Source organism: Strongylocentrotus purpuratus, unplaced genomic scaffold (assembly GCF_000002235.5).
Source record: "Strongylocentrotus purpuratus isolate Spur 01 unplaced genomic scaffold, Spur_5.0 spur5_scaffold_2, whole genome shotgun sequence".
Taxonomy (NCBI): Eukaryota; Metazoa; Echinodermata; class Echinoidea; order Camarodonta; family Strongylocentrotidae; genus Strongylocentrotus; species Strongylocentrotus purpuratus.
In genome coordinates, this window is record NW_022145605.1 from 18020156 (window position 1) to 18036298 (window position 16143).

The following is a 16143-nucleotide window of genomic DNA, read 5'->3' on the forward strand; positions in this document are numbered from 1 at the left end:
TGTGTACAGTGCTTATAACTTTACGAATACTGGGCCAAATTTCTTATCATTTTGATGATTCCAGAACCTTGCAGTACACACCAAAACTTATATGCTAGATGATCAACCTTTTCTGATCGATTCCACCACAACGTTTCTTTCACAATGCAATCGCATGACCATAACTGGTCTTTATCTTTAACTCACCAATCACATAATGTATGCAACAAATTGATTGTTGTAACTTGTAACGTATTAGAGTATCATAAAAGGGAGAGAGAGAGAGAGGAAGTGAGAGCATGCGAGAGAGAAATAGTAAAAAACAAAACAAGTGTTTTATTGCATTGAAAAATCGAAAAACAGCATTTAGAGGAGGTGAATAGAAACACACTTAAAAAAAGAAAACAAGGCCAGTGGGAATTCCCACTCCCGAGGGAGCACTTTAGAACCTGATACATCCAATACTGAATTTATAACATAATATTTATTTTGCTGATACATATTTGAAGAATATTGGTTAATGATTAAATGCTGATTCACATGACAAATATGTATAAATGCTAATTCATTCACATGACAAATCTTACCTTCAAATCAGTTGAATTATATTGTGTTCCAGTGTATGACTTCAAATTCTCTGATAGAGTGTAAATCATGTAAGGCCCAGAAAGACCTTCCAGAGAAATGACAATCTTAATCTTTATACTCAGTCAGGAGCAAGATAACTGAAACGAAAGAACCGTTCATGAACTGTTATAACGAGTTAGAGCATCATGAAAGGGAAAGAGAGAGAGAGAGAAAGCCAGTGCATGCAAGTAAGAAATAAGAAAAACAACCTGCAGAAGCAAGTGGGAATTCCCACTTCCAGGGAAGCACAATACAACCTGATTTCTACTACCACCTTTGAATCACATCCAATATGCAAAGTTTATATTAAGCTGATACATATTTGAAGAATATTGGGGAAGGGAATGAATGCATGAATGAGGATGAGAAAATACAAATTTTCAGATTTTTTTTGCCAGTCATTGTCATGCTTAAATATAAAACACAAATCACATTTTCAAGTTGCTGTTTTGTAAATGCCTTAGAATCTGCTAATATTTACAGCCTTTCAGAAAGTAGAAATATTATTAAAAAAACTAAATTGTTTTACAATGTGTTTAATTTTAATTAGTTTGTATTACTTTTATTTCTATTCTATATAGCAATTGACTAAATAATATTTTTAAATGCTTGACAGAAGTAAAAGTAATTGACAGATTTCACCCCTGCCTCTACGAAATCAAGATAATGAAACAAATTCCCGGTATCAATGATTATCATTTATAAGTATGTCTAATCATTTCAGATTTATCTTCAAGCACGAATGATACCAGAAGTATTTGGAGATACCCTTCTCAGGCCTTTCCTGCAGTTAGCCGGTGCCCTGGCGGCCATCTTGGTTGGTCTTTCTAGAGTATCGGACTACAAGCATCACTGGAGCGATGTCTTCGCTGGCAGTATCCTGGGTCTAGTAGTAGCCATCTTGGTGGTATGTTACCTTCATTTGAAGTCTTTTGTTCAAGTTACTCTTTCATGTGTGATTGGAGCAGGAAAATAAGAAAATCAGATTGGTCAAACAAAGAGAAAGTTATGAGTTTGTAAAAATCTATTCAAAATGCCCTTTTATAAGTGATTATGTATGAGTGTGTGGAGTAGTTGCTTCTTTGTTAATTGAGAGTCTTTCCACAAGTACTATTTGAAGCACATATTTTGAATACAGAAAAGTTCCATGGAAACCTTAGCCTACAGAGCAATTTTTGTTTGTGTGTGGTATGGTACACTTTAAGTACTCTTTCTCTCTTGTCTCTTCTCTTTGACATCAGTATGATGTACGGTTAGTTTACGTCTGCTACCAGAAATATACATTTTTTATCTGAAATGTTTAATAATTGATGAATAATTGATTTTAGATCTTGGCTGTGATTATCAATTTGTTCTATTTATTTATATGTCATTGATTGTTGTCATGAACATTTTTCTAGAATATATTTAGGTTAGTATTGTATGTTGAGAGCCAGGGGAGTGCAAATAATTCAAATAACTCCTCTGGCTCTCAACAGAGAGATTGAATTTATTCATATTATATTGTTATGTTGTTTGTAGTTATTTATTTATGATATGTTAATGTACTGTTATATTTTATACAAATGTGAGGTGCAAGACGATTTTTATGCCTTCATTTTATTTGTGCATGACAATAATAATTCAATTCAATTCAATTTAAGTGCACATTAAAGAGTTTTTCTCATTTCTTTTTTTCAAGGCGGTCTTTGTGAGTGACCTTCTTAGGATACCCATCTCAAGGGATTCGCGGATTGAGAAGGGGGAGGTGATGCCCCTCTATGGATCAGGGTCGGCCATCAGTGATCAACTCAGCAGTGATAGTAAGGACCATGCAAACAATGTTGTCACAGCGATAGCCTGAACGGTGTTCATTCAGCCTCACCCAGGCTCGCTTTAGCACTACCACCGTCTCCATCATAACGTCATCGTCTTCGTCTTAATCGGTGTGTGCCAGTAATGCAGTCCAGACCGATCTCACTTTGGGGTCCTGGATCTCACAGACTAGAGATGGGAACGGAGGGAAAGAGAGAGAATATGAGCTAGAAGCGGGAGATAGAGCAAGAGAATGGAAGAGAGAAGGATAGGGGAGAGACATTGATACATGGAGAGAGAGAGAGGGGGAGAGAAAGAGAGAGAGAGAGAGAGTAAGAGAAAATGAGAGAGAAGGATAGAGGAAGAGAGAGAGAAAAGGAAGAGTACCAGTAGACCTTGCGCTGAACGGTCTTAACCAAAGGTTTACATCCTGGTCTCTCCATCTGGAACCCCGGGTCTGGACTGCATCACTGGTGGTTTCCTCCTCCCAGCGTTGTCCAATGTGTACCCGGTAACCCTCTGTCAACTAACGATTTCATCACTCACCCAAGCACCGCTCGCTGTCTTGCTCTGCAACAACTCTTGACTAACTTCCATCTCAATCTGTTCATCTCGATGTTGTCTTTGTGTCATCTGTTGTTTCACCATCTGTGAATCTCCAGAAAAGAATCAAGATGGGTCTCTTGTTTTACTTTGAGGACTAACATCATTTAGCACTTCACAGTGATCTCTACAAACACAAGTGATAATGATGTTGCATTTTGATGTACCATTTAACATTTATATTTTGTTCAGATATGAAGCCGTAAATAATAGTTTTTTATGATGACAAAATCACGTAAGGGTAATATCCATAAAAGAGATTTCCGTCTGAGTGAGTACACATACCTGTAGGACCTTTGTAGCAGTTGCAATTCATTTACAAAAAAAAAATGTTGTTCTCACCTCTTCATATTTGAATGAGCTTTTAGAGAGATTTACTTTTTCAACCGAAGTTTTGTTCACAGGTTGAGTTATGTGAACTAATATTCTTTATATGTTGCACCACTAGAATCGATGTGTATTTTACCTTCAACTGTTATAAATGTCATGGATTAGATCAAATTACCTAGGTTTGCAATTCAGCAGTAACCTTAATGCTCCTTTTGCCACTCCATACCCAGGAGAGAACGCAAGTGGGTGTGTGTTTAGGTTACTTCAAGATGTGTGATTACAAAATAATGTACTTCTGTATGTCCTGAAGAATAGCTGTTGGTGTGATGAGTGTTTCTGTGTTGAAATGAAATAGAGGGCTGCATACATGAAAATTAGAAAAGAAAATAGCACATACTGTACATGTTTTTGACACATGACAGGTTTAGTTTAACCACAGTAAAACTACTTTCAATATCTCTGGTGCTTTTGATTTGTCTTAATTGTTCAGACCACAGTATAAAAGGTGCCATTGGATAGAAATGCTATATCTGACTTCATTCGTTTTCAGTATATCTATTTTTCAGCAACCCATTCACATTCTTTAAGATATGTAGCATGAATGCATGTAGAAATGCAACATTAAGGTTATCCCCATTGATCAAGAAATGGCGATCAAATAATACTTTGTGTTTCATTGATCATTTTTTTTCAACGAGGAAGACTTATGTCAGTAATATATTTAAATTCAAATATTTATAAGGTCTAACGTCTGCTGAACAGTAAGAAGAAAAAAAAAGGGGGGGGGGGAAAGAAGAAGAATATTAAATGATAGTTGGAATATGGAACACTTAATATTAATTGTTTTGTGTTTTTTAATATGTTGAAAAGTTTTTTTATTGTGTTATAGAATTAATTTATTATGGTGGATATTCTTTACAAATAAAGAGTGTTAGGAAGAAATGCAGAAGCTTAGGGAACATGAGATGAAGAGCTCGATGGAGATTAGGATCAATATATTGGAATGGATATCACGTTTGGTGTAAATTTCGTGATGAAAATAAAATATTGAAGGCTGCTCACGCTCTTAAATATTTGATTTAAATTGACTCGGAGAGCATTATCAAGCAGCTTTCAACAGAAGTATTGTCACAACTCTTAAAGAAGTAAATGTTGTCATATTTATGTTAGAAATGATTTCATTTCAAAGTATATATTTTGGGTATTTTGTGACTATCATTAACTGTTTAATCCTCATTCAATACAGATACCAAACTTACTACTAAGACATGGTGTAAAGGACTTGTTTATTTTATATATTTTGGTTCAGAATAGGATTCATATTGCCCATGGGATACATGCTGCTGGAATATTAGCCTTTGGTATGATATATATCTATACTAGGGTGGATCAGGAGGGGCGCTATAGGGAGTTGAGACTTGGGACCCCCTCCCCCTTTTTTTGTTATACCTCTCAGATATTATTTGAAAATTGGAACCCTCTTTTTATGCTTGATTACATTCTTTGTTCCTTTCTTTTTCTATGTTTTACTTGTAATTTGCGGACCCCCTCCCCATTCACAAAATCTTGAATAAGCCCCTTGCTATATGCATGTACCTAACCTAGTAACTATTTCATCACTCACCGCCATGTAACATGATGTAATGGTAAAGCATGTAGTATACATTGCATATCACATGGCTACTTGGCTTACGTCTCCCCCTCACATACTTAAGTATTTGTTTACAGTGTTTTTCAAATGCTAGTGATGATTGGTATATTCATTCTAAAATATTTCAGAACAAAGTTTCCTTCGGATTTTATGATTACATTATTATTATTATTACATTATTATCCCTCTCAATTAAGATTTGGCAGAGCTTTACTTATTTCCTAGGCTAAGACAAATTAATAGGTCTGTCAACATGCAAATTCATAGAGGATCTTCTTCACGATATTTAAGATGGACTGCTAGCATCTAAGGAGGCTCTAAAATATTGTCTTGCCGTAACTTCCAGCAGTGGAAGTACAGGGTTACTGAGCCTGAAATACCCTGTAACATGTTCATCAGAAATGTTGTGTAGAGATGCCCTTAAAGTACATGTAATTTTGTAGCTCTTATTTGCAACCCTTTAGAGAACTTTTGAGATAGTTAATTAAACCTCCTTTTTCTTTAATTCTCCCACAAAAATATGAGTTTTAATAGCAAGTACTTTCATAAAATAATGCATCCATGAAAATATAATTTCTCAATTTTTTTTTTTTTTACATCCTTACTGTCACTTTAAAGCTCTCTCTCTAAAGCAAATCATTAATTTTCAAGTTCGACTGTTGCAAAGGGTAATGTATTGAGAGGATGCAAAAAAAATTCCTTTCTCTCTTTTTTTTTTTTTTTTTTTTTTTTACAGATCTTCATTATTTTTGTTGCTTTTTTGTCCTCCACCTTGTAGGGATGTTATCTGATGAAGACAACAATGGAATAACACACGATGATGGGAACAGGAAAAAAAACTCTGGAAAATATATATCCTGTTGATACCTTTCCAATTCGTTTTGTCCCCTAAAACCAGAAACTTTTTGCAAACATTTAGAGATAGGTTTTTGAAGAATAGCAACATATACAGACATACTATAAAACTTTGCGTCTTGCATGCAAAGTGATTTACTCTGATGGGTGCAAGACGAAAAGCATGGGCATGTCTGTATATGTTGCTATTCTTCAATTTTGGAGTACCATTCATAGGCCTGAAGCATTTGTGAGTCACAACAATCTGTTTTTCTATTCCATTTTTTTGTGGCATTAATTTTTTACTCTTGTAAAACATGCATGAAATTCAAAACAGTTTCTTGCTTGAAAAAATGTCTGTGAATGGACATTTTGAAAGTCTTTAAAGTCTTTAGTAAAATTTCATGTGCCCTTAAAATGTTCCACCGTAAGAAATGAAAAGTCTCACAGGAACCGAGGTAGATATACTGTAGGAAGCAGGAATTTGAAAAGTTTTATAGTTTACCTAATATATTTTCCCCAAAAAGATACTAGGTCCTTTTCATTGTTTTATTGATCATTATGAAAGGAAAATGAAGAGGATCTGTATCCTTCCTAGGACAAAAAATATATTAAATCACTTTTTCTAAGTTTAATTCCTATTTACCCAGATGTTCCAACATTTAGGCAAGCAATGATATATGGTTATGTATTACTACAGTTTCTAAGTTTTCAAGATTAGTAAACAGTAATTTCATTTATGGTATTAATTATTGAACTGAAGGAAATGGACAGAGGCATTTGTGGAGGTATTAACAAAGTTATTCATTTGAAAACATGTTCTATAATTTATGGTATATGCATGTCTTTGAATTGAAAATTTGATTTGAATACCTTAGTTTCTTCAAACATTAAAGAGGAAGTCAATGATGCTATTTATTTGGTTTTATGTTCGGTGAAAGTTTGTGCAAAATCCAATTGAAAATAATAAAGCTGTAATCAATGAAACACATATTTACTTAGTAATTGATGAAGGAATATATTCTTTTCATGCAGGAGTTGTGTAAAAAATTATGTAAGGTACATGTGTGATTGAAAATTTGCTTTGGAGAAAATGGAGATTCATTTAACCCGCAATGCAAATAGCAGTGGACCGCTCAATCTTTGCCACAGAGTTGTCAGTTAGTGTTTGATCAATTGCAACTTCAAAAATCCATATAAAAAAAATGTTCTTATTTTCAATCGGATTTTGCTATCACTTGTACTTCTCTGTTTTTGTTTCTCTATTTTTCTCTGCTTTTATTAAAACCATATTTCACCTTCAACCATCCTCGGGTAAAAACAAAAATTATGCTCATTACCTTGTAGAATAAAATTCAGTATAATTATTTTCATATCCGACAGTAAATGTATTCATTTTAACTGTATTTTCTAAACAGTAAATTGACTTGTACTGTACCCCTTGTTATTAAGGGAATGCCAGCTCGTTAATCATTTGTAATACTGTATATTATTTTTGCTGTACAGCTGAGTTGACATCTCATATTATGATGTTTGTATATATGGAAATGTCTGTATTTGGAGAGGAAACAGTTTTGATATTGAATAATGTTTCTGTGAGGGTCATTTAATGATTTGTTGGGATGGTGATAAAGATACTTTATTTATAGCAGAACTGATAACACAATTGTTAAGTCATTCTTTGATTGATATAGGAAGGAAAAACCCGCCTCTACAAATGGTGATTGAAATTTCTTTCATTTTTGAAGTCATCTAATTTAAAAATAAATGTTTGTCTTTTTATACAATTGAAGTGCATTTTAATTGAAAAATCTATCTATCTTCTTTTACAAGGCACATTTTTAAATGATTTATTTATGAAGATAAATATGCAATTCTATTGATAGAAAAAAACAGAATATAGCAATAATGACAAAAGTGTACATTTTGTGCGTTTTTCATCCTTGATGTTCCAATTCAATGATCAAAGTATTTGTAAGCATTTAATTGTGTAAAGCAATTTGTATTAAAGAATTATTGTATATATATATATATGATGTCACAATTGGACCAATAAATGCTTGTATACAATTTTATGAATGTCTCAAGCAGAATTTGATTACATTGTTTTTATACATTTTGTAGACAAATGAAGATGATAATTTTATTCTATTTGTGAAATGAAACGCTTGATTTTTGTTATTTATTTATTTATTTATTTATTTATTTTTATTCTATTTTTTAAAAATTATAAATATTTTGTTTGGGGGACGCGGTTTCTAGCAGCTAAATTACAGAGCTTATTAGGTGTCCATTAGACATGGCAGTCATCAGAATCCAACAGTGCTACACACGAACGAATGACCATGCAGGGTTTGTGCCTTCAACAAAATGTGCACGTAGCTTTTTTGTATTAATGTCTTCCGTCAAAGCCTTGTTTTCATTTGCATTATTCTTTTTAATATTATTTGTTAGAAACCTGTTCATAGGCATAATCTCCGGCATCAAATTAAGGTCATCGACTCTACGTTTTCCGAAATCAATCAGGCGTAACCGTCCAGGCACCATTTTGTCTCTGTCTGGTTGGGAGGGGGGGGGGGGGGGGGGTAAACATTGGGGCCAGAAACTTCAGTCACCAGTGTCACCACTAATTTCCTTTGTAATTAATGGTTATCAGTCATATTCTGCGGTTCATTTAGCCCATTTAACATATGCCATTCTCGTATTTTTAGTACCCAAATGATTAATCTTTCTCCCCTCGTCTTCATCGATTTGTAATAATGTGTCCCTTCTAGCTCCCATGGAATTTTTCAATTTCCCCTCTTTCTGTTCAATTTTGCACTAGAGGCCACTGATTTGGTGACATTGCCCCCCCCCCCCCCTACTCTGCTTTCCACCTTTCAAAACACTTCCCTTCCTTGAGACAAACAAGTGGTTGGTTTCAATGCTCATCTTCAATCCTGACCCTCTTTCCAATGATGAAATCGGATTGGACTTGCAATGAGATATTTGTGCTGTCTCTGTAACACTAACTCTAACATGTCCACATCTACCACTGATTAGTGTCGATAATCAAGCTATGAACTGAACTTTAAAAGTATGAGAATTGTCCGATTGAAATAATATACGGTAAACTTCTAATTGTTTCTAGAAATAGTACTGTCGACGACTTAAATTAGCGTTTATTCAATCAGTTAATCAGTTCTTTGGTCAGACAAATAAAATTAAAGGATGGAATAGGGCCTTGGGAAGTTAGGGGGTATTATACCGTTGCAACAATGCAGAGAGCCCAGTGACTGGCACGACGAAGATATCTCAATAATTAAAGAGATCTTTAAAAAAAAAATGGATCTTTACTTACTTGTCTTGGTATCCTATGGCCTCACTTCGATGTTGATGTTCCTCTGAGAATGTTCTACTTCACTGAGATTCTCTTGATAAACTTCTATTAGAATAGAAATTCTCTTAAAAGAAAAATGTTTCAGTTTTTGTGTTTGAATAACTTATAAAGTCGCACAGTTCACACAGCCGCCATTTTGCAGATCCTTGTGGACAATATAATCGTAGGGAATTGTGGGAATTAGAACAAAGTGTTATGCATGATCTGATACATAAAACATGTGGTTAATAGCCAATCACCAAAAAGTAATTTGCGAATTTTTGACGTAATTTTTAAGGAATAACAATGACCCTCAAAAACGAGGTTCAAATTGAACGAAACTCCAATGCTAAACCTAAAAGGTCAAATTTTAGTTGTCCCTCTAGTATTCCTCCTTGGGAGGACGTACTGTGTATGAACCCATAGAGCTATATAAGACTTATTATCAGAGGCGGCTGAGCGACTTCCAAAGTGGGGGGGGGGCACCAACAAAAAAGGGCACTTTCTGGAAAAAGGGCACCTTCAAAGGGAAATTCTCAAAGCGAAAATATACAATTTTTTAGACATTCATTTGGTACATACCCCTATATCGTGATTACATTATCAGGGATGATTTCAATATTTGTTTCTCTTTTGACATCATATAAGATATTACTTAAGCATCATACTCTGCAGTTGGGTATGATGGTCTGAACATTTATTTGCGAGCGAGGAAAATTGTTAAGATTTGTGAGATAGCAGTGCGAAAAATTACATCATATACAGAGGAAAAACCCAATACTGATGGGGTTATAAGCACATTCTCATAATGGAAGACTAAAAGGACCTTTGATAAGTAACATAATTATAAAATCTAGGCTATAACTACGAGTGAGCGTAGCGAGCGAGCTTTTGGGGAAAATTGCTCTTAGTCGCTTGAAATTAGGGGCATGTTTAATGATGAGAGAAAAAGGGGACACTTATCAAAAGGGTTTAGACACTTATTAGAAAAGAAAAGGAGCACATGTCAAAGTACTTAGGTTAATTATCAGAGGTGAAAATGGGGCACTTCTTACACCTAAAAAAGAGGCACGCACCAGGGATGAACAGGGATTTTATAAGAATGGGAAATGGGCATTTTTTTTTGATAGGGCTATTTATAAGAAGTGAAAGAGGGCATTTATGAAAAAGGGACAGGTTCCCTTTTAGAAAGGGAAAAGGGGCACTTGTGAGAATGAAAAAGGGGCACTAATGATAAAGGGAAATGTGGATTTTTTGAAAGAAAAGGAGGAACCGATCAGATTTTAATAGGGGCATTTATCGAAGATGAAAGGGGTTTTTAATGAGAAGGGGGAAGTGGCTCTTATCAAAAAGGAAAAGAGGCACATGTTAAAACAAAACGGGGCACTAATCAAAGATGAAAAGGGGTTATTATGAAAAGGGGAAGGGGGACTTATAAGAAGGAAAAAGATAATTATTAGGATAGACAAGGGGAACGTGTCAACATAAAAGGGGCATTTATATAAGATGACAAGAGCACTTATCAAAAGGGGAAGGGGCACTTCTTGTATCTAAAAAGGGAAACTTACTAGAGATTTTAAAAGGCACTGATGAGAACGGAAAATGAACACTTATTGCAAAGGAAAATGTGAACTTGTCCTAGGAAAAGGGGTACGTGTCAAAATAAAAGGGGCACTGATCAGAGATGGAAAGGGGAAAGGGGAAGTTTTAAAAAGTAAAAGGGCACTTTTCCTATGTAAAAAGGGGCACTTTTGGGGTATTTCAAATATTCATAATTTTCTGATTATTGCTCTGATCTATTTAAAGCTTTTTCTTTTCTGTTTTCTGCTTTTCATGCAAATGACCTTATTACGAGAATTGGACTTCCCATTCATTTGTTCCAGCCACCTGGGGTAGTAAGCACTGATTTTTCGTCTTCTTTTTTGCCCCCAAAAATTTGAAAATCGCATCGGCCGATCTTTTGCTAAACACCCCCCCCCCCCCATCCCACCCCCCTTGAGCAAAAAAGGGGTAAATTTCGGGTCACAATTTAACCAAAAAAAAATCTTTTGTTTGGCCCTTTTTTGTGGGGGGCAGCGGGTGGGCCAAGGCCCACTCCCCCCCCCCCCCCACCCATGGATCCGCGCCTGGTGTGACGTCATACTGGCCAAGTTGTCAAGGTTGCTGGTTCCAAACAATTTTGTGCTAAACAATGGCGTGGTGATCCCAAAAACTGAATTTTCCCTGCTGCAACCCGTCGTTTGAATGATTTTGTGGTAAACCTCATGCACAGGCTCTGTTGTTTAGAACCAGTAACCTGGACGACGAGCGAATATGACGTGAGCAATTCGGTACTCCATACACTGATCAGGAGCCCGATTTTTATAGTTTTATGCTAGCTGGTAGCTCTCATTATTGGTGATAATTATGCCCTTGTGTATAGGCCTACTTTCTGTGTCCTCGTCCTACAATAATATGTGTGTAAAAGCAAGATTTTTGGGGAAAGATCTGGGCTAACTGCCGTGGTATTTATATAATATGTCTTTCCAAGGAGTTATTACTGGTAGGACAGAGGCGGCGGAGCCAGGGACGTGGGGGGGGGGGGGCACAATACACCAATTTTTCAAGTACCCTATAGTGCTTTTACATAAGAAATGTGCCCCCTTTTACCTCAGATAAGTACCCCTTTTTATTTCTATAGGTTCCAGTGTCACATTTTTATACGTGCCGTTTACCACCTCTGATAAGTGCCCCCTTCAATAATATCATAATATGATATTATTGACCCTATCGAAATCTTATTTGCCCATTTTACTTTAACAAGTGCCCTTTTCATTTTTGATAAGCGCCTTCTTTTATTTTGACATGAGCCCCATTTTCTAATAAGTGCCCTATTTCTTTCTGATAAATGCCCCCTTTCTTTTTAATGAGAGCCACTTCCCGTTCTCATAAACCCCCCCCCCCCTTCTCACATCTGATGAATGCTTCTTTCAAACAGTCAGTGGCCGCTTTTCCAATGACAATAATTGCCCATTTTATTTTGTAATAAGTGTCAATTTCTATTCACACAAGTACCTCTGCCCCTTACAACCTCTGATAAGCGACCCCTCGCGTATGATAATTGCCCTTATTCGAATCTGAGAATTACCCATTTTACTCTAAAGAGTGCCCCTTTTCATCTTTGTAATAAGTGTAAATTTCTATTCACACAAAAGAAAAGGGCGCTTTTTAGATTAAAATGGGTACTTCTCAGAGTAAGACGGTGAGAGAGAAGGGAAATTGAAAAAAACATGGAAGATAAAGGAACAAGAGAAGGAAGAGGAATGGTGGGAAGAAACAAAGATTTAAAAAAAATGCATGGTTGCGCAGGGATTGGGCAGTCACCCTTGACCATTTTCACCCGTAACAAAAATCTCATTTTCAAATTGAGAAGTAACTTATCAAGAGAGGGCGCATGTTCATTTATGGGAACTTATCACTTTGCCCTCAAACCATGCAAACTTTAAAGGGAGGCGTTACTACTCCAGCTAGAAGGGATTAGACCACCCGGTGAGCCACCGAGGTCACTGTGACAGGTGGCTATCTCATTAACTCAGCTCTCATTTAACATAAGAAAAAGAGGATCATGGGGGACCAACAGGCACCGATTTGGGAAGTTTTCTATATAGAGGGAGCAAGTAGCTACAAGTAGGACAGTGTGCCTTTAAGTGCGCATGTAATTTTGAGCAAGCTGCTTGAAGTGTGTGGTATTTCCTGCTTTGGCAGCCGATCATGTCAATTTCATCCTGCAATCTACATGGTGGAATGGGTATACACAGGTGTGTATGATCTCTGAAAACAAAGTGTATCTTAATTGGTTTGTCATTGAGATGTCTTTCAGGGAGCTGTGAATGAGAAATAAAAGAGAGATATAATAGCCTTGCCCAACTGGTTTGAAGGTGATTAAACATGTTAAAAATGTTTAAAGAAAGAAAAGATTTTTTTTTTTTTTTTTGAAGAATAAAGATAATGGACAATTGAGAATAGCACATCATGAAAAGCAATACATTTAAATAAACAATCTGAAAAAAGATACATGGTTGTAAAAAGAATTTATAAACTTTATTAACCTACACCATTAATAATGTTACAGTTTATACGAGTACAAAAGTGTTAAAAGATATAGACAGAAATTACATTAAAAAGATACAGTAAACTTGATTATTCAAACCCCTCGTAAATTTGATGTTTATTGTGTTTTTACGACTAAAGATTGAAAGGTGGACTGATTGAATTAAGTCCTTTGTTGAGAACTTTTAGATGTAACCTGTAAGAAGTCTCCTTCTCGAAAAAAACAACAAATCGGGATAAATCGTTTTTCCACATGCATACTTTAACAATTTCAAACCTTGGTGAGGGTATGAATAATTTAGTTGTTACTAATCAACACCAATGTGAATGTTATTTCTTTACCCATACCAGTAATGCTGTAAAAAGGAATAGTATATTTACAGGTATTAACCCAATGAAAGATATACTTGTCGACCGTCACCACTGAATTTTTACAACAAAAGTTCTCACAAAGACGTACATAAAAGAAAATTATATGATTATCAAACCAATAACAATGCTACAGTACACAGTGTTATTATAAAAGAGATTAAACAACATATTTACAGGAATTTAAAGATACTATGTCTCTTTTGCAGCCAACATCAAATTATGTACTTTGCAGGAATTATGAATATGTCTTGTATGTCCTATCTGTGAAATTTAAATGTTATCACTGTCCTAATATTCAAATTATGCAAGGAAACCCGTTTACTTGCTAGACTTCACTGTCAGACACTATTGAGAGACCGACTGGCTTTTTTTCTTCTTTGGTAATAACATACATAAACTGAGCTGTAAAGGGTACATGAGCATTTGTCTACATCAATAACCCACTTCTTGTAATGGCCATAAATAAGCTCATTGAATCTTTATGCAGCATAAAACGTACCACCATTCGGTACAGTGGTCTGAATATCAGACCATTACTTACTGGCTCTATAGCTCCTAAGTCGATTCAACAACCAATAGTCATTAATTTCCCCATTTAAAGACATTTTCAAGCTCCCCTCTTTTTAGGAAGTTCTAAATTAGTATTATCTTTCAAATGCCGTTGGAATTTAACCTAAGTTCGTTTTTTGGGCCTGCAAAAGGGACAAAGTACCTTTGACCCAAAAGTATTTGTTTACCAAAATGGTTAAATGTTGTAAAAGAGGAATAATATATTTACAGGAATTAAAAATATGAAAGATATACTTATCAACCATCACCAGTAAATTTTTACAACAAAAGTGCTAACAAAGACTTACAGAGAAGAAAATTATATGTTTACCGAAACCAATAAAAATGCTACCATACACAGTGTTATTAAAGAGATGAAGATATTTACAGGAATTAGAACACAAAAGCATTTGTTTACCAAAATTGTTCACATTTATGATACAAATGTATTGTAATATTCAATGAAGTAACCCCCCCCCCCCCAAGTATTTATTTATTATGCCAGTTAACTTTTACAACAAAAACATAACAAAATACAGAAATCAAACAAAAGGTATTTATTTACAACCACCAAAAAAATTGTTAGAATTAGTATTATTTCAAAAGTGCTGAATGATTAACTGAAATTCTTTACCCACACCAGTCAGTCTATGCTGGTATGATCCCTTATCTGTGTAAGGCCAAATACAAAAAATGACGTGTTTCTCATCCCCAGCCTCCTTTTTTAAAAACTATTTACTACCAGTATTCAGAAAGAAGAAGCCTTCCCAAAAGACCCCCCCCCCCCCCAAAAAAAAAAGCTTGTGATAAATGTTTTGTTTAAATAGCTTCTAAATTGATACAAATCATTTGTTTCGTCATACACTGCATCAGTATTAAGGTACTCACATAGCACATCATCTGTGAATAAATAGGCTTGGCCAGCTATAATTAGGGTGGTAGCCATCTTGAAAAAAGATTGCGAATAATTGCAAAATAGTAAATAGTAATGCCCTTCCTCCTCCGAACGAGAAACACGTTATTTTTGTTATTTGGCCTAACGTAAAAGATGTAAATAGTACTAAAAGTGTACTTGTAATTTATCATAAATTAAACAAAATCCTTATTTTCATTTCCTAATCTTAAAAAACATTTAATGAACTTGCTTTATTACAGACACCTGCATTTCCCTGTAGTCTGGAAGCACATACTCTAAGTTTAACATAATTTCATAAAGTTTTGAGCAGAGCTTAGCTAGCCCTGTCAGTATCAAACAGCTACAATTCAGAGTCTATAGGTTACATTAGACCATCCAGTCTGAATGGTCTCTTTGTACACTGTTACCGGTATGCACTACGACTGACAAGGGTTTGTAATTGCAATTTTTTCTAATCGTCATTATCAGCCAAGGAGATTTGATGGGCATATTCTAAAAACAATTGTGCCTTGATTCTAGAAAAACTGGTCAAATTGACCTCTCTCAACAAAAAATAAGGTAATTTCAGTCACTTTTTGGATAAATTACCATGTTGATTTTTGTCCAAAATCAGGCCCAATTTTTTGTCAGAATTAATCAATGGTTGGGTTTTGACATCTAAATTCAATATAGAAATGTGCGCTGATATCAGAAAAATCAATCTCATTGAATGAATTCACACAGTTCGGATCATTAGGGTCATTTCGATCGATGGCTAGCATTTTGCAGCGCAGCACTAGTTGAAAGATTTTGGCCTGGGAGCTGCAAAATTAGCCCGTTGCGGCTTGTTAATTGTGATTCCACCCTATTGAGTTTCTGTTGTTTCAGTTACTTAAAAGCTCTGTCTGCTCAAATATGTCAAATGGATTTTAATTTTTATTTAATTTTATCTTATTTCAATTTCATTTACACAAAAGAGTAAAACAATAACAAAGAAATATACAAGAAAAGGAAGTATAATAACAAATACAATGACAATAGAAACTAAATCATTAACTAACG

General features: G+C 35.1%; 1 protein-coding gene across 1 annotated transcript in view; it reads left to right on the plus strand.

Moving 5' to 3' along the window:
- The window catches only part of LOC105445477 (phospholipid phosphatase 1-like), a 70881-nt gene extending 62988 nt beyond the window's left edge, over nucleotides 1-7893 (plus strand). Inside the window, exons 5-7 of the mRNA XM_030991864.1 lie at nucleotides 1331-1513; nucleotides 2288-2408; nucleotides 5763-7893. Of these exons, the coding sequence (XP_030847724.1) occupies nucleotides 1331-1513; nucleotides 2288-2408; nucleotides 5763-5848 (390 nt within the window). The 3' untranslated portion in view covers nucleotides 5849-7893. The remainder of the gene's footprint in view (nucleotides 1-1330; nucleotides 1514-2287; nucleotides 2409-5762) is intronic.
- The last annotated feature ends 8250 nt before the right edge of the window (nucleotides 7894-16143 follow it).